This window comes from Ambystoma mexicanum, chromosome 11, assembly GCF_040938575.1.
Source record: "Ambystoma mexicanum isolate Mex_15411 chromosome 11, UKY_AmexF1_1, whole genome shotgun sequence".
In the NCBI taxonomy this organism is placed as follows: Eukaryota; Metazoa; Chordata; class Amphibia; order Caudata; family Ambystomatidae; genus Ambystoma; species Ambystoma mexicanum.
Window position 1 is genome coordinate 658,301,381 of NC_090934.1, and position 18,824 is coordinate 658,320,204.

General features: G+C 46.9%; 1 protein-coding gene across 2 annotated transcripts in view; it reads right to left on the bottom strand.

Moving 5' to 3' along the window:
- The window catches only part of KIF18A (kinesin family member 18A), a 375,729-nt gene that overhangs the window by 178,270 nt on the left and 178,635 nt on the right, over positions 1-18,824 (bottom strand). For both annotated transcript variants that reach the window (XM_069623518.1, XM_069623519.1), the window contains exons 9-11: positions 17,912-18,027; positions 16,813-16,975; positions 2,965-3,129 (exon numbers count right to left, since the gene is read on the bottom strand). In XM_069623518.1, coding sequence (XP_069479619.1) covers positions 2,965-3,129; positions 16,813-16,975; positions 17,912-18,027 — 444 coding nt within the window. The remainder of the gene's footprint in view (positions 1-2,964; positions 3,130-16,812; positions 16,976-17,911; positions 18,028-18,824) is intronic.

Genomic DNA, 18,824 nt, shown 5'->3' on the forward strand with positions numbered 1-18,824 from the left:
TCCCTCAGCAGCTTTGCTGGATTTCTGGGGTTTATTTTTTTTCCACCTGGTAAGAGTGCAAGCCTTTTTCCCCACTCTTACAGTTAATTTTTTTGTGTGTGTTGTACTTTTTGTGTTCATGGGCTATGGAGTGTCACCAACTCCCTAGGCATCATCTTTTTACTTGTGTGTCACACAGCACCTTTAGTGCAGTGACACGGGGATGTCTTTTAGACTTCCCTTGGGAACTCCATTTCTGGGGATGACTACTGTCCCCCAGAAACATGTAAAGTCACCATTGGCTTTACTAGTCTGTTTAAAAATAGAAATCCAGTACAAACCATCTTACAATAGAGTATTGGATGGGAATATCTTTCCCCTGTCCTTCTGTAAACTCAAGGGGTACTTTGTGTCCCCCTTCCCGACTCGACATGGCTGGTGGCAGTGGTAACTTTGACACGGATTCCCGCGTTTATGTTCTGGCTGTGGTGACAGACTTGAACATAAAACCCGCTACCCCATATCGTTTTTATCTTGGGTCCTAGCATGGTCTTTCGCCATTTCATGTTGGAAAGGTCTTTCTTGTCATTTGGTTTTCGCGCCAAACCAGGTTTGGTTTCTTTGTTCGCCGTCCTTTGGCGGGCTTCTGCAAAGAAGCCCTCCTTTGGCGTCTCGATCTCTAGGTGGGCTGAATGTGAGGGAGGGGTTTAGTAACCCCCTGCACAGGGTCTCCTTGGAGACCCAAGGCGCACTCTGTCGATTGGCTGGGGTGGTTGTCCGGGCCGGACAACCCCCCCTGCTGTGTGGCTGTGTGAATGGGGGATTTTGACATAAAAGGCAGGACTCTTGGGCTGGAAGTCAGAGTCGCCAATGGAACTACAAGAACCGAAGAGAAGCGGGGAAGAAGACGGCTGCTGCAACTCCTGGATCCCGGTGAAGCGCTGCTGCAGTCCTGAGCTATCTACCCTTCAACAAGAGATAAGATCCAGTCCGGAGTCTTCTTCCCTTGAGCCTGGTCGGATCAACCAGCTCACCTTCAACAGCCAGCGAATCCTCTTCTGGGTCGAAATCGCTGCACACAGCTATAGTGGTCCGGATAGCCATTAGAAGAGCCCTCTCCTGTTTTTTAAGGAGTGTACTTTTATTCATCGTTGCTTTGCTGCTGGCCTCATCCCTAGGTAGTGCAGTTCGCTCCAGACGTCGTCCTTGTCCCCACGACTGAAGCTTCAGGAACCGTGAGTCTGCAGGAACTACCAGGAACAACTGCCGTAGCATCAGCTTTCTTCATCCGAATAAGGTACTGTGTCCATTTGGTCGTTCTCTCCGTCCGACCTTGAGGAATTGGGGTGAACACTTTTCCTTTCCGAAGGCTTGTCCTTTCTTCCTTCCATCTTATAACTTTTGCTTCCCTTTTGACAATACCTAGTACTCCTGGCAAACTTTAATCGTGAACTGTTCTAACCGTGTGATCCTCGACAACAGAGCCCCTGCTCCATTTGACACTGGCGCAGGCCTATTGACTTATCTGCCTCTTAGAAAACGTCCTCTGATTCTATTTGCCTTGACATAAGTATTGCCTATGATTTCTACCTACTATTCCCTTGTTTTAATTCTATGTGCTAAATGTGACTTCGGGTGTATTTCTTCTCGCTGGTACGCGTTATTTTCCTAAAACCGAACTGTCATTACTGTCAAAAAGTGATCGCGTATTAACCCATGGTAACGTCTCTATTTCGAAACACTGCTCTGTCAAATTCTAATGTACTTACCTTGAATTGACCTGAACAAGAGAAATTGATTGTGTGTAGTATATTTAGAGTGTGGTTTTATTTTATAGAAGTGAAGTGTTTTGTGAACAGATGGTTAAAAAATAAATGTACTTATATTTTTTAACCAGAAATCTTGAGTCAGTGTTTGTTTGAGTCACAGTAATTGTAGTCCTTTGTGTAATCTCTATTACTGCTCATTTGCTCTTGAGATAAGTCTTGCAGCTCAGCCATCACTACCACTTTACTGTGTAGTACAGGCTTGTACCAAAGGTGAAATTGTACTGTCACTTGTAGTATTAATTATATGTAGTGTTCCCTAAGGGTACTGCATGTGATTCTGCCTAACAATGTGGCAGATAAAAACTTGCAAAATAGAAGGAAATCCAAGCTACTGACCTCATCTTGCACCCTCTACACCTCCAAGCCTCCCCCATAGGTGTGCTTGAAAATAACTTCGACCGGAGTGATGACCAATTTCAGTGCCTCATTGCGTGCATTCCAAGATTGTGTGATGGAAAAAAGCAGAACGGCAGGAAGAATCCAGAGCTTGCAGGTGGAGAACAATTTCTGTGGTGTGCGCCTGTCCGCAAATTGTTTGAAATGGGTCTCTGTTTAATTTGATATTGAAAACATGTTTAAATATAGTTATAATTCTTAAGTACAATGTTTGCAACCCCCAAAAATACGTTTAAGCTTTATTAACGTGTTCCGTTATCTTTTACATTTTAGAATGTATCAATTTACCAATTGTTTATGTTTCGACATTTTAGAATTGGGGACCATTTGCAACTGGAAGGGATCTCAAACAATTTGGATTTTACAAGCAGCAGTATCCAGAGGCATAAAGTCCACCATTTGGTCCAGCCTTCACAAATATAAATATTGAGCAAGGTTTACAACAACTAGCATTTAACACACAAAATAAAAATGAGAAAGCATAAGTGTGTAATAATTCATAGCTGTGAGCAATAATTAATAGCGGTGAGCAATAATTGCCTAGCAGAGCACTGTTAAGGGACACTTCAAGGAATGCAATTGCCAACGCAAGTGACATACTGCCAGGTAATGTGCCGCCTAAATATTAATACCATGCTGTAGGTATCAGCAAGGTTGCATTCTGGTTAAGCCAGTAAAGAGATGCCTTGAGAAAGTTCACAATTATTACAACACATCAAATTTAATAAAAGACAAACATGTATGAATAAGTGATTCCTACCTCTGGGATTTGTCTGTCCTGATTGGAGAGACGCATTTCATTTTCAACACGATGCAGCCAATCCGTATTATCTTCAAACCGTTTCATTGCATCTTCCTTTTTCTTTTGAATATGCAAATATTTTGTTTTAAGCATTGCAAGCCTGTGATCCCTCTTGCAAGTAGCCTGGTAGATAACACATTTTTGTTACGAAGTACTGCATTCCCAAGCAAATTTAAAAGCACTCAGACATGTCAACCTAAATCGGTTGCATGTATATACAGCAAATGCCATCAATCTGCCTCTACAGTCAGTGTAAAAAGAGAATGGGCATGGATTCGATAACCAGGAAGTAATGGTTAATTTGAAAGGACATATGGGTTAAGAGAAAATGACTCACAAAGTTTGTTTCCTCTTACACTGTGGAATTCTCCCTTCTTTAAAAAAAGAGGCATACATCAATAGGTGGAGACTTTAGAAATAAATAGTAAACAGGGTAGTTTAAGCCCCATATCTGGTATCCATGCCCATGAATGAACAATGGTTATGAAGTTGTTTCCCGTTACATTAAGCGTAAAGCAGGGTGACCACTGGGTACAAAGACTTGTATCTAACACCTACAGCGCATTGCAGGAGTGGAGACTTTTCACTACAGTGAAAACACATTGTGAAAGGGACATTATGGTTGCAAGATAAAAGCAAAACACAAAATGCATTGGCTAGTTTTGGTATGCTGCACCTCCTCCATGCACTGCTCAGACCAACAACCAGGGCATCAAAGAGGATATCACAAATGGCATCACCAACGCTCATTTAGTTAAGTGATAGTAAGCTGTTTAAGTCAAGTGGTTTAATTAACAACTAGATAAATACGCCTTGACCTCCAAGAATGTTCTTGAGCTGGTTTCCGTAGGGTTTGGCCTGAGCTCATCGTGCAGTGAAAAACCAGAGGGTGTTTCACAACCTAGTCCCCGGGGATCTGCACTCAGGTGGCCAGGGAAAGGCCATCCATTTTGGATTCCGACCCTGGGGGTGGACAAGTGAGGAAGGATCACCTGCATAGGCAGTCCTCGGGGAGCAGGGGACATGCACCCAATGGTGAGACCTGGTATCCCACTTTTCTCACAACCCATCAAATGCCTATCCTTGCTTATTTTATGGGAAACTACAGCTCCCATATCTCCTCCCCACTTTATCTTGACAAAAGTACTGCGCTGAGGAAGGTGGTCAGAAAGATTACCTTCCCTGACTTGCATTGGCACTGTCCCTGTAATGAGGCCAGGTAGAGTCAGGCACGTAACTAACAATTTACACCTGCCACTTATTAGAACTCACTGTGAAGATAAAAGGTAGCACGCACAGGCACACTTTGAGAGAGTCTGGGTATGAGAAGGAACAGCTCTTCCGAGGACGATGCAGACTGGACAGTGAAAGCTGGAAGGCCAACGGGCTAATCAACAGTGTCACGGATCAAGAGAAAGCCAGGCAAGATTGTAAGCTGAGCGAGCAGAGGAAAGAAACCTTCAAGTTGCCAGAAAGCCATCTGCGACCCTACCGGGTTAACGGCGTAGTCGGGGAAGAGCAGAGGAGGCGTGGATAACGGCCTTGAGCTGCAGGAAAAAGATGAAAGAAATCCAATTAACACGACTAGTGAGTTATTGAGGGCAACAAAAGTCTGGTTGTTGTTAAAGGGAAAGTGACAGTAATTTGAATGTTGAAGGTTGCATATGTGCCGATAAAACACGAATGAAGAAATCAATTGTTAAAAGAAAAAGGTTATACAGTAGCAGAGTGGTCCTGCGAAGAGAAGTCGCACATTCGAAAGTCTCTGTGAAATTTTATGAATTTTGAAAGATATTACAGTGGAGATCAAAGGAAAGAAAGTAACCATGATAAGGAAAGAAAGTTGAAGAGGAAAGTGAAATATGTGAACTGTGAATATGCCAAGAGTTCAAAGGAGAAATATAAGAACCATGGAAAAGGCCAAGAAGGCAAGTGAAAGAGAAGAACCACAAGTACCAAGAGGCTTTGGTGCTGCAAGAGAAGATTGTGAATTTAACAAGTTGCAAGAGGTACTGAGGGAAGAGAAATACCAAGAGGTATTGGCGTTAGACATGAACTTTTGAAAAGGCCAAGAAGGCAGACTAAAGAGATTGTGAACCATAAGTACCAAGAGGTATTGGTGCCACAAGATGAATATTGTGAATTGAAGGATTGTTGAAAGAGAGGTCGAAGTGGTCATGCAGAGGTCTCTGTAAATTCCTTGCAGTTTTGAAAATCTTTGACAGTGAAAAAGATATCTTAAATCAAATGTGGGGAAGGAAACCTCCCCCACCCCCACCCGAAGGAGAGATGGGCTTGAGTCTGGCAGGGGGAAGCCTGTGCAGAACTGTGAAAAATTGAGAACATATGAACTGAGTATTGATGGCAAGGCGGACAAAGCCTAAAAGTGATTGAACTACCAAAAGTTGGAAGCCTAAGATTGAACTGTTGAATTGTACAAGTAAGTCAAAGTGTACAAGATTGATAAAACTGTACCATCCACCTATATTGTTTTGTTAAGAGACTCTCTAGACCCTGTGGGGGTGAACTTGGAGAAGGGAGTTGGTACTGAAGCTATTCTAACATTTCTTTTTGAGACTCTATTTTCTGCATATCCTTAACACATTTTGTCATTTTGAGAAGGGGGGCAAGGTTAGGTTTTCTTAGTATAGGCTTTTTTATTTTGACCAGACTGACTTGGACATATTGGTTGTTGTTTAATGGTTGAGATCACTCCCATTTTAGAGTTAGGGCCGTTTAGGAATTCTACCGTCCTAATCACAGCACTGAATAAAGGTTTTCAAAACTTGTATCCATTGTGTCTGTGTCTAGTGCTCGTTACCCTGCCTTTCTCACATAGCATATACATGGAACAATAAGCAGGCACCAGACAGATGATACATTTTATATCTTTTACTTGTATGATAACCGACCAATCTTAGTTTCTTTCTCTGGTAATTTTATTTGTGTCCTCCATAGTGAACATTACCTGTCTGTGCAACCAGTTTTTGTACCTTGATGCGATAAGTATACTTAGGTCTGATTTTAACATTCACAAGGTGCTCTCAGGGTTGAACATTTAATTAAAATAACCAAATCTACCAGGTAAAGAATACTCTATTTATATTGGCCATTCTGCTGCCACCAAATGCCTATATTAATATATTTTTAGATTGCCAAATTGTCAAAAGAACTTCAGCAGATATTTTCTGTTAGAGAAAGTACATTCTGTAATGCATGGACTAGTGATTAGAGGCCTGCCCATCACCCTTCATATGGTGGTAGTAATATCCTAAACTCAGCACTTTGTAAGGACTTTCCATCTATATTACTGTCTGGTGATGCTGTTTGTGATGTCCACTTTGTTGCTCTGGGTGTTTTTAGAAGTGCATGGCGGGGCGCAAGTTTTGGATGTACAGCTGGCCATAAATGGCAGATCTCTGTTTTTTTTTATTTTGCCTTGCAACCACAACATCCCTTTTGACAATGTTTTTTTCACAGAATTTCAGTTTTTTAGGAGGTCAACTTAATTTACCATTGACTTAAAAACGTACATTTTCAAACATTCACCTAATAATCTTCCTCTCCCCCATATAGTAGAAAAGACAGTCGCGAAAATATCTGGGGACAGGCGATCTCAATAGTACCAAAACACACAGGGATACAACATGTGTATTTCTTTTTAAATGGCATATTATTTGAAAGAATCACAAGTTCAACAATTTACACATTCTTAAACAGAACATCTCTCATCTTCCTTTTAAGTTTGAAAATGGAAATAGTGTTTTCAAAATTCTAGAACCATATTATGGATTTCACCAAATATTGAAGCAAACTGTACACCCTGTTCCAAAAATTCACTTAAACACCCGTCAGACACTGAAGCACAGTACTTACACAATTGAGGAAATCATAAAGTAAGTAAAGAGTACCTTTTCCTTTTATCTATAAACATATAATGTAGCTGTACTAAGGCTATGGACGTTTTATATAACTATGTATAAACATTGTTTTGTAATAGAAATGGCAAGCACTCTGGAATGGCTTGAGTTGTATTTCCCCAAAGAAGATATCAACGTAGAGGAAGAACCTGCAAACAGTAAATGTTGTATTTCATCACAAAATAATCCAGTTGTCCTACATGTATATAAATTATTACATTTAATAGTTTGTCTATTTTATGCTTCACTATTTAGAAGAACAAGAAAAATCAAAGGAGAATGAAAGAAAGTATGCACATTAAGAAAATATATCAACAAATATTGAGAAAGGATTAGAAAATTGAGTAACCGGGGAGGGGGGCCTTGTGCTGCTGGGCAGCAAGTAGCTCCAACAGTATCCTGATTACATAAATATCCTTCTGTGCGCCGATTATTTATGTTCTGAGCCAGGCTGGGGCAGCGGCAAGTGCAGAGATCGTTGTGGCAAAGTATCATCCTGATCTGTGGAACAGCAGTGGGGCATATCACAGCTGGAAAGAGAGGTAGAGCGGTGAGGAGGTGGACCCCTGACGCAGGCTCCAGCAAGCTCCGGCCACCTGCTTATAATGGCCTCATAGAGGAAAGGGGCCAGTGATCCTGGATCCCGCACTAGTCCCGTTTTTTTCATATGCAGCAAGTTCATCAGTGACCGCGGCTGCAATTAGAAACTCAGTAACTGCTGCAAGTGTTCTGTGAGGAGTGCAGCTGGAGGCGGTCTTCAGGGGATGCCGTACAGCGAGAGGTATGTGACCACACCAGTGCCCTTGGTGTATCCACAGAGGAGACATGGTGGGGGACAGGGGGGGGAGGAGCAAAGTCCTGCTCAGCCTGCATCCCATTTCTGCCCCTTCTCTAGGCAGTCTTCCGGGGGTGCTGGCACTGGGCACAGCAACCACGCACCATCACCCGGTGGCATAGAGGACCCTGTGGAGACACAGGACTGATCACACAGCTGGCAGGAGCGCGCAGTGGCCCGGCTCAGGTGACATGGTCGGGGCAGCTCTACTTGTTTAATTGGACCTGGAACAGGCATCGCCGGATTACCTGGCTGACCGTGGTGAAAGATCATAAAGCTATCCTTCCATTAGAAACTCTGAACACATGGCGGAGGGCTGAGGCTGCTTTGAAGGGCGTCCTTGGAGAGGAGGCACTGCTGCAAAGCCCTTCTCCTGTGTGTCCAATCACAACTCCAGTTTTCAAGACAAACCCGTACATAGGTGTAGCTGGTTCCCAGACCTGCGGGCGCTGGAGGCGCTGCTGGGGCCCCACAGGAACACATAGCACACGGGTGTGGCTCTGGCCAGCGATGGTGGACTGTGGAGAGGGGCAGGGACCTGTGCCATTCTACCTGATCCGGCCTTCGAAGTAGCCCTGGGACATTGGACCCATCATCCTAGTTGCAACCGTCAGTTCATTTTTGGGCCACTTGAAAACGGTTTTCAGATAGGGACTGGCTGGAAGAACAAAATTACTGACAGGGATTGATCCGTGAAGCACTGATTGGCAGTCAAGAACCATGATTGAGAAAGACCCCATAGCAGCCACAACATACTCGAGTGGGAGAAGGCTCACTGTTTTTGGAGACAGACATACCTGGCTGGGAGCTGGTTGAAACAAATCGGTCATGGTCTTCGACAGCTACCAAGATTGGGGGAGCCCCAGGTTATGCAACATTGTGATCTCTGTGGAGCCCACCTAATCAGTGTCGGAGGCTCACCATGAAGAAGGGTGACAGGAAGAAATTAGGTCCCATGGACTTTACTAATAAAATCCAAACTGGAGAAAGACGGTGGCTGCATTACTAAAGCTGAAACCAGGATTGTAGAACAGGGTGGGCCAACACGACCGTGCTATAGCAGAGCTGAAACGGAACTGGTTGCGACGACCTTGAGTCGTGTTTGTGATGCAACAATGTACGTATTATTGGTGTGCCAGAGGCATCATGTAAGGGGGCCATGAAGCCCTTCATAGAGGACCTCTTAAATGTATTCCGGGCAGCAACATTTGCCTCCGGTCGGATAGCTTAGGGGCAACGTGCTCGCCTTGAAAGCAAGAAGACGGGGAGCAACACAGGTTCTATCCCCGGGTCCGCGCTTAGAAACCACTGGGTATTAATCATGTTATAAATAACCTATCATATCATAACATTCGAGAGTAACCAGAAGGTGTCTCATCCGCTAGTCCCCAGGGATCAGTCATCCAGGTGTCCGGGACACGGCCATTGCTTTGGATCCAGTTCCTGGGGTGGACCAATGCGGGAGGATCACTTGGGAGAGGGGTCTTCGGGGAGTGGTACACTGGAATGGTGAGACTCCTGTATCCCCTCCCTTTAACACCTTTACCCCATATGTAGGAACTTTACCCCCCCCTTCCTGTCACAAACACTTTCACAAGGTACAGCCTGCTCTGGGGAAAAACAGCCTCACACCCGAGCAGTGTGCTTCACATGTCCCGCTACCATGGTCAGGTGAAGTCAGACAGTTACTGAAAATCACTCATACCTGTATTCCATTAAACTTCCCCAAACAGATAAAAGGCAGAGCACAAGAGCACACTCTGAGCGAGGCAAAGCGCACGAAGAAACAGCAGTTTCGAGTCGGCAGCTGAAAGAGGGGATAACAACGGCAAACCCAGAAGAGTTCGTAAGAAGGGAAATAGCCTGACCTTTTTGGCAAGATGCTGTTACTTTCAAGAAACCTTCAAGACAGAAAGCGCAAGGCCAGGAAACCAGACTGAAGAATCCTGCATTGTTTGTCAAAGATACCGAGGGCCCTCCCACGTAACTGACCATGGCAGGGAGGAGCAGCAGCAGCCGCCATGGTATGGTCCTTGGCTCAAAGAACAAAGAAGCACCAGAGAGATTAACACAGCCGCTGAGGTGGGGAGACCGATGCAACCTTGACTTCAAGACAGACTGGTCTTGCAGTCAAGGTTGCAAGCAACAACATTGTATAATGAGCGCTGGAACGAACATTGATGAACGTGTGCGATGAAAGACGCAAGTAAAGCTAACGTGCTAATGAATGTTTGAACTTAAGAAAGCAAGATACAATACCGTTGAAAGAGTGGTTCGGCACTGTAAATGTGCTCAATCGAAGGTCTCTGTAAGGTACCCCACCCCGTGAAATGAAAGTAGAAGATTGATGAAAACAATCATGTGAAGTGAATCAAAGTGATCCTGCACCAGTTTAAGCAAAACCCATCACACATTCGAAAGTCTTGTAAAAAGATGATCCGAGCCTGAAAGAGGGAGATCGGTGGTCAGAGTCCGAACGAGGCAGACCAAGTGTGAACATTGTGAAAAAAAAGAGATATCAACCTCAAGAGGGAGACCCACGATAAAGATTTAAGGCGAGAACTTGCGCATGTAAAAATCCTGATATGAATGGCACTTTGAGACTTTTTATTATGGCAGACTCTCTGCAGACCCTCCAGCTTATTGCAATTTTGCGATCCTGCAAAATGCTGCGAAAGCAGCCGTTTTGCGCAAAATGCTGTGAAAACGGCCGTTGTCCACAAAAATGTGCCAAACTACTGTTTAAAAAAGAAAAAAAAAAGAAAAAGGGCGCCAGATTATCAAAAAATGTTAACGCACGAAATCAAATGCGCCAACACATCTCATCACTTGCTCCCAAAAAAAGAGCAGCCCAATCCACAAGGGACACCTGAATGGGTACATTTTATTAAATGTGCCCATTCAGGTGTCTATTGTGGATTTTATATGCGTGCCCATTCAGGTGGCCTTTTTCACCTCATTGAGCAAATCAGAGGGGAGTTTCTGCCAATTTAAAAGTGCATCCTAAATTTCCAAGCAAGATGCACTTTTAAATGTGCAGAAATTGTAGGCAACCCTACGCACACGGGAGGTGGGGGTGCCACTGCATGACAGGGTCTTAATTGACCCTGTCACGCATTTTATTTAAGGTATGAACCGCTGCTATGTCGCTTGCATTTCTGTTCCTCAAACAGGATAGAAATGCGTTTTTTGGGTCGCATTTTACAATGGCAGGCCCCTGATGGGTCTGTCACTGTAAAAGGCGCGGGGAGCTTACTGAACACTGTCGGGAGAGCGCTTCTATTCAAGTCGGCCGGTATGTCGTATCCTCCAAATTCTAGCGCTGCAGGAGCCAGGCCTGTAAGTTCAGCGATTTCGGGTCGTGGTGGAGGATGGCGCCTCCTTCCCTGGAGAGTAGATCCGCGTCCACCGGCAGCTTGATTGGCGGGGACGTTGACAAGTCCAGAAGGTCCGGGAACCATATCTGCTGTGACCTCTTGAGCTGGTTGACGAGCCGGATTAGCAGTGGCAAAGGAGGGAACGCGTAGAGGAACAGGCCCTCCCAGGGGAACGAGAAAGCATCGCCCATGCTCCTCGCCTGGGGAAACCTGCTGGCGAACCTCCGGCACTTGGAGTTCGTCGCCGTCGCGAACAGGTCGATCTGGGGTGTGCCCCACCGTCGGAAGAGGCGATCCACTAGATCCTGCCGTAGTTCCCACTCGTGGCACGAGCGCAGCTCCCTGCTGAGTGAGTCGGCGATGGTGTTTTTTATCCCTGCCAGATGAAACGGCACCAGAAACATCCTTTGGGCGACGGCCCAATGCCACAGGTCCTGCACCTCCTTGGACAGTGCTGGGGACCTGGTTCCGCCCCGTTTCCTGATGTAAAACATGGTGGTGGTGTTGTCGGTGAAGATCCTCACCACCTTGCCCTTGAGGGACGGAAGGAAGGACCTGAGGGCCCAGAACACTGCACGGAGCTCCAGGACGTTGATATGGAGGGGCTTCTCCGTCGGGAGCCAAAGGCCTCTCGCGTGCAGATTTTCAGTGTGCGCTCCGCACCCTTCCAGGGAGGCATCCGTGGTCACTGTCTCCTGGTGGTCTGGGGTCTGGAAGTCCATGCCCGCCGTCAGATGCGCGCGGGTGCCCCACCACCGGACCGCTCGGCAGAAACTCTCGTCGAGTGTGATCCTCTCCTCGAAGCCGCCCGTCGTTTGGATCCAGCGCGCGTCCAGGAACTCCTGCAACGGGCGCATCCGGAGCCTGGATATGGGAATGAGGTAGATGCAAGAAGACATCATTCCGAGGAGGGACTTCATGGTCCTCACCTTGGCCGCGTCGGAAGCCAACATCCGCTGTACCTTGCCCAGGATGGACCTGGTCCTTTCCTCCGACGGGGAGGCCAGAAGGGACACTGTGTCGAGCTTCGCTCCCAGAAACAGTGCGTTTTGCGCGGGTACCAGGTGGGACTTGGCGTAGTTCACGGAGAATCCCAGGTCCGTGAGAAGTTGGACGGTCCTTGCCGTGTGCTCCACGGCGAGCTCCCTCGTCTTGGCTCGGATGAGCCAGTCGTCCAGGTAGGGGTAGACGTGGATACCCTCGCGGCGCAGCTGCGCTGCCACCGGTGCAAGGCACTTGGTGAATACCCTGGGTGCCGACCGTAGTCCGAAGGGGAGGGCTTTGAACTGGTAGTGACGCCCTTGGACCACAAACCTGAGGAATTTAGGATGGGAATATGGAAGTAGGCATCCTCCAAATCCAAAGACGACAGGGAGTCTCCTTCCTCCAGCTGACCCAGGACGTGCTGGAGGGTGACCATCCGGAACTTCTGCGCCTTGATGAATTTGTTCAGACGTCGCTGGTCTAGGATGGGGCGCCATCCTCCCGTCTTCTTCACGAGGAAGTATCTCGAGTAAACTCCAGAGCCCCGAAGCCTCTTTGGGACGAGTTCGATGGCGCCCTTCCTGAGCATCGCCCTTACCTCCAGGAGAAGTTGAGGGACGTGAAGCTCTTTCCTGGCCACGGGGGGGGGGACGCACGGGCACCTTCTTTGAAACTCGAGCGCGTGGCCCCGGGCTAAGGTATCCAGCACCCAACGGTCGGTGGAGATGGACTCCCACACGCTGACGAAGCTCGCCAGCCGGCCTCCCACCGGGGTGCATCGGTGGGGGCCCGACCCCACGGTCGGTTCAATCCTGTTTCGACGAGGCTTTGCCGCCTTGACCTCCTTGGCGACGACGGCGGGGTCCGCCAGACTTGCCTCGTCCTCTGTAGGCCTCCTGAGACGACGAGCGGGCCGCTTGACGGTAGGTGGAGAAACCGCCGCCGGAACCTTTGGAGGCACCCTTGCCTCCGCTGCTCCAAAAGGGCGTCCGTCGTTGCTGCAGAACCCCAAGGGCCCGGGCCGTCTCAGTGTCCGCTTTAATGGCCTGAAGGGAATCGTCCACTGTTTTCCCAAACAGGTTGTTCCCATCGAACGGCATGTCCAGGACTCTGGTCTGTACGTCTTGACGGAAGTCCGTAGCCTTGAGCCATCCACGCCACCTAAGGCACACGCCGTTGCCCAACTGGCGAAACCCAGTGTCAGCGATGTCCGTCGCAATAGTGATGGCGTGGTCCGACGCCACCTCACCTTCCTGTAGGATCTCCAGGGCATCCGCCCTCTTGTCGTCCGGTAGGAAGTCCAGCAGGGGAGCCAGTTTGTACCATAGCTCCCTGTCATAGCGGGCCACGATAGCCAAGGCGTTGGCCGCTTTAATCGTCGTCGCTGCAGACGAGATGACCCTGCGTCCCATAGTGTCCAATTTCTTTCCCTCGCCGTCCGGTGTGGAAGTCGATATGGAGGCCGCACCCCCCCCGCTTTCTTCCTGGCCGCCGCGGAGACGACGGAGTCCGGGGTAGGCTGCGCCCGGAGGCACAGGGGGGCCGCGTCCAGGACCCGGTACTTCTTCTCGTACCGGTCTCTTCTAGCTGGCGTAGTGGAAGGGTTCTTGAGGAGGGCGAGGCCCTCATCCCAAATGTCGTCCAGTAAAGGCACCGCGAGGACCGTCTTCCTCTTGGCCTCGCGCCGTTGATAATGGAATCCTTCCTTTTTCTTCTCCTCAGGGCAGAGTTGGAAAAGCTCGGATGCCCTGGCGATCATGGAGTGGAACGAACCAATCTCGTCGGGCGGAGAAGCCCTGGTTAGAGGTGACGACGGTAGATCCTCGTCGTATACCTCGTCGTCCGTACCTGTCGCTGCCGTGTCAGTCCCCGTATCATCCCCTCGGGTGGACGGGGAGGAGGGCTGGACGGTGCGCGACGGCTGAAAAGGAGGTGGAGGGTGAATCCTTTTCTTGGGCGGGGAACGCCAGAAGGTCCCGGTTCAGGATCCCCCGACGGGAGAGGTTCCTCCGTCGGCAACGGTAGTCTCGTCCTTATCTCTGAGACTGTATAGCCAACAAAATGGCCGCTGAGTTGTCTTGCGGCGCTGGCAGAGGGGAATCCGACGGGCGATCAGGGGCCCCGTCGGCACCCTCGACGATGTTGTCGTCACCTGCGTCGGGATCCATCCCGACGGGCCGGTCTTCTTCCACGCCAAGGCCGTGGCTTAAGACCTCGATCAGCTCTTCCTCCGAGGTTGAAGCCGAATCTACGACGACACCCTGCCCCCCCTTTTTCTTCCCCGCTGGGGATTTCACGGGGGCCCTAACGATGGGCACAAAAGAGGACTCCCTCCGAGGTGGCAGGGAGACTCTGAGCCCCGAGGTCGCCACCACTGGTGTAGCCTCCACAGGCTGAGCCAGGGTCGCTGCGACAGTATCGATAGAGGGCTCGGCCGGATGGATTAAGGCCTTCACCACCTTAGGTGCGCTCACCGCCTTATCCTTGAGGGGGGGGGACACTGCCTCACTCCCCTTCCGATGGGGCCTTCGAGCTCAACCGGGGCCTCTCCAGGAGCTTTGCCGGGTGCTCGCCCTTCCTCTTACCCGACCCAGAGCGTTGGCTCATGGTTGATGGTGCCGGGGAGGGTGCGCCCTGCCTGGCGCCCGTAGAGCCCGACCATTCGGCGCTCCCGGTGCCAGCGGACTCGCGGTGCTTGGCCTTGTGTTGGACCCCTGTCGCCGGGGCGTCCTCAAAGGTCTTAGAAGACCGCTCGGATGTCTTCCTCTTCTTCTCGCCTGACGGGCTCTTCCCTTCCAGCCAGTTGGCGAGACGTTGATGTCGGTCCTTCATGGTCCGCTCCGACATATTGCCGCAAAACGCACAGTCCTTCTCCACGTGCGTCTTGTCCTCATGTAAGCAGTAGAGACAAAAGGAGTGCTCGTCCTCCTTAAAGACGTTCTGCAGCTGGCATCCAGGGCAGACCCTGAACAGCTTTCCGGGCGTCGAGCTTCCCTTCTCCTGGGCCATGTCCGGGCCTGAGAAGCTTCTGGAGTCCTCCAAAGCGTAGCTCGACGAAATCTTCACCCTTGAGGGGCGCAGACGAATCCGACACGGGTCCCCGTTAATCGGATGGAGAGTCGGTGGAGCTTGAGGCTCTTTTGACCGAAAAAAACGAAGTTTTTGAGCAAAAAACGTGAAAAAATAGCACTAACGCTCGAGAGCAATAGCACGAGGATCCCAACACATGAACGTGCGGTAAAAATCTGAAGATGGCTGCCAGAGGCGGTGCTTAGGTAGAGGGCAGTCATTGGCTGTGGTCAGCATGACGGAGAGACCAGTGATTGGTTACTACTACGAAAGACAGATCAGAAACGAAACTGATACTGGTTTTTTCTTTACCGAGGATTCCCAGCCTGACGACGGGGAATATTCATGAGCATGTGAATCCATGCCAGACCCCATGCTGGAGAAATTTTGGGTTGTTTGGCTGATGTACAAATCTATTCACTGCAAAATTTACTATGGTCAATTCCACCGCAAATAATTACACTTTGGTCAAACAACCTAGAACCCTATTCAATGCAGCTGACCAGCACACAATTTGCACTACACCACAGCCCCGTGGAAATGCGCAAGTCACCTTTGAAAATAAGTTGACCTGCTCATTTCCAAAAAAGGGATTCTCTAAAAGTAGCATATCCTCGGCTTGATTTTTAAATGCCCCATTTTTTGAGGATCATGGTCAAAATCTACATTTTTTAAAAATGGTCACAATATGAGAGGCAAACGAGAGAAGGAGAGTGATGGGTGACATGTGATATGATAGGCAAGAAAGCAGAGTGAGAGAAGTGGGTCAGAGGAGGAAGCAGTGCACAAGAGCAGAGGAAGCAGTGATGCGATGGTGGTGATAGGTTGGAAGTTACTTGGGATATTAGGGTCCAAGGTAGGTTTTTTCTTTGCAAAGGGAGTACCCAAGCTTCTTTTAGATCATTGGGTACTAAACTGGAGGCAAATTAACTGTTGTTGATGGTGGTGATGAGTGGAGCCAGTTCGTTGGCGCATTCTTTTATAAGGGTGGCAGGACAAGTGTCACCTTTGCATCTTGAAGGTTTTAGCCCTTTGATGATGTATATGGTTTCCACTGTGGACACTGACCTAAACGTGAATGTGTTGATCACGTGTGGTTCTGAGGTTGTAGTTTGATGGGCTGCGTCAGTGTTGAGTTTGGATTTTTTTATTTCAATTTTACTTTGCAGAAGGGGGATTTTGTCTGCTAGGGCTTTTTGCACATTGGTGCACCATTGCCGGTCATTGATGGAGTGGTCCGGGGTCAAGGCTGGAGATTCCAGCTCATGGAGAATGGCAAATAATTCCCTAGGGCTTGATTGGGCATCCTGGATTCTAAGATTATATAAATTACTTTTATGAAAAATTAAACTTAATGAGAACAGTTGCATGCCATTTACCCATATTAGGATTCATGAGGAGCTCGACAAGCTCAAATGCACCTTTTAAAACGTACTGAAATATAACTATATCGCCAGATTAAACATTCATTTTTTTTTTATAATAAATGAATTACTTGGGGACTAGACGCACAAAGCCACATGAAACTGAATTCTATCAAACTATTTGACATCTCTTGCTTTCAAATGCTGGAAAATTGAGCACAAGATCAACATTTAACTTGGGAAGCAAAATAAGTCACCTTCACTGCTTTTTCCGCCGAGCACATCATATGAATTTGATTATAAAGCTGTAGCTGATGAAATGTTTTAAGTTCATTTTCTTTTTGATGCATTTCTAAGGTCAGCACTTCTTTCCGAATCTCTTCTCGGCTCGTAAATAAACATTTCAGAAGTTCTTGAAATCTGTAAATTTAAAATAACGATGGCTCTGAAAATATCCCAATACAGAACTGATATATGCAACACCTCTGAGTATACCATCTTATAACTAGAAAATAACTGGCTTAGAGCAAATGTGAAAGGATCTGTACACAGACTTTTTTTAAAAGTGTTCACAAGCACATACCTTGGTTGAAGAAAAAAAATGAAAATAATTCACAATGAGAACAGCTTTAGAAAAACACTGAGCTAAATGCTATACTACCTAGTGTGATGGAACTTAAGAACATGACAGTCCTTTAACTGTACACCAATTCACTAATTACCGACTTGCAAGATTTAAATCGCCTTTAGTTTAATGTGCACAAAATAAAAACGTTCCAAGACCAACAAAATCAACGATGGTCTATGAACAATATTAAAATCTTTTTTCTTTTGATGTTTTAAAAAAAATGTATTTTCAGGAGATAGCCAAACTAGATGGTAAAAGTCTGAATATCTACCAGTCATCCACAGTGCCTGAATGGGTTACGTTCCCAAAAATAAACACTCAAAACATTTTGGAATGATACGCAAGTGATGGTCTCGTATGTCATGTTGGCTTATAAGGCCCTATGTCAGTATTGAACCATTATTTAAGATTTGCTTCCAGTAACTATACTTATTGCATTGGAAATTCTCAGGGTGCCTTGTGCCACCTTGACAATGTCAATAGAATCACAAAAACACAGACATGCACCAAGTTAAAAATGGGCAATGGTTACTTTGCATCAGTCTAAAATGTAAAGTTTCATTTCAATAGTTCTTACTTCATGCAAGCAGACCCTCTGTCTAAGAGGTTTGGAACTACAACAGTTTTTTTTTTTAATTCCAAAATATTCAAACCTATTTTGTCATTAAGTGATGTAAGACTCTAGTTATAAACTGCCATAAACTGTATAATTAAAAATAAAAATGTACCTTTGCACTTCAGCTTTCTTCTGGCTGGAACAAATCAGAAGGCTCTTCCTGCGCTCATGTGGGATGTCCATTTCGCGTTCTTCGTATGCAGAAAGTTTTTCTTTTAACATCAGAATCTGAAATCACACAAGTCTAGAATTACTGAACACAGACTTCTGGGTAAGATTTACTTAAGCTATGCTAATCTTGATAGGTAGCATTGGGAGTAATTCGCCTCAAGAGGTTCTATGGGGATTTATTTTCCCATATGAAATCTGCTATCAATACTTCCCGATTTGCCAAAAATGATACATTTTAGACATGATAGGGTTGATCCTTGAAAAAATATTGAACTTCAGAGAAAGAAAAGAAATCGTTGCAGGGTCATTATTGTTGCAGGACATAATCTAAATACCAAAGAATTTTGCCATTTCAGGTAAACTACTCAACCATACTGACAAACGGCATCACACATCTATGAAGACCCAAAGTCCCTGCCAATCCGCACCCTACAAATATAGAGGATAAGGAAAACCCCAAAGATGGGACAAACACCAAGCTGCAAACCACACCAAAAGGGCTCCAGGTGCAAAGAGCAAGATACACTGCAACCTGATCAACGCGCAATCAATGTCTAAAAAGAACATTGTGAGACAAGATTCTAAGTGGGGCGAGGGGGAAGAGTAATGGGCTGCTGTTTCTTACAGAAACATGGCTAGCAGAGGACTACAAGAAGGCATCGTACAAAACAATCCTGAAAAAACAAACTCTCCAAGTAAGTAAAAGAAGAGGAGAGATTGCTGTGGTGCATAAGGAGCACCTCAATCTCAACAGCACCACCCATGAACATTCTGGACTGTGAAACACACCTCATCAATCCTATGCTAAATCGTTAGAACAAGCTCAATGACACTGTTTTATACAAACCGCCCAC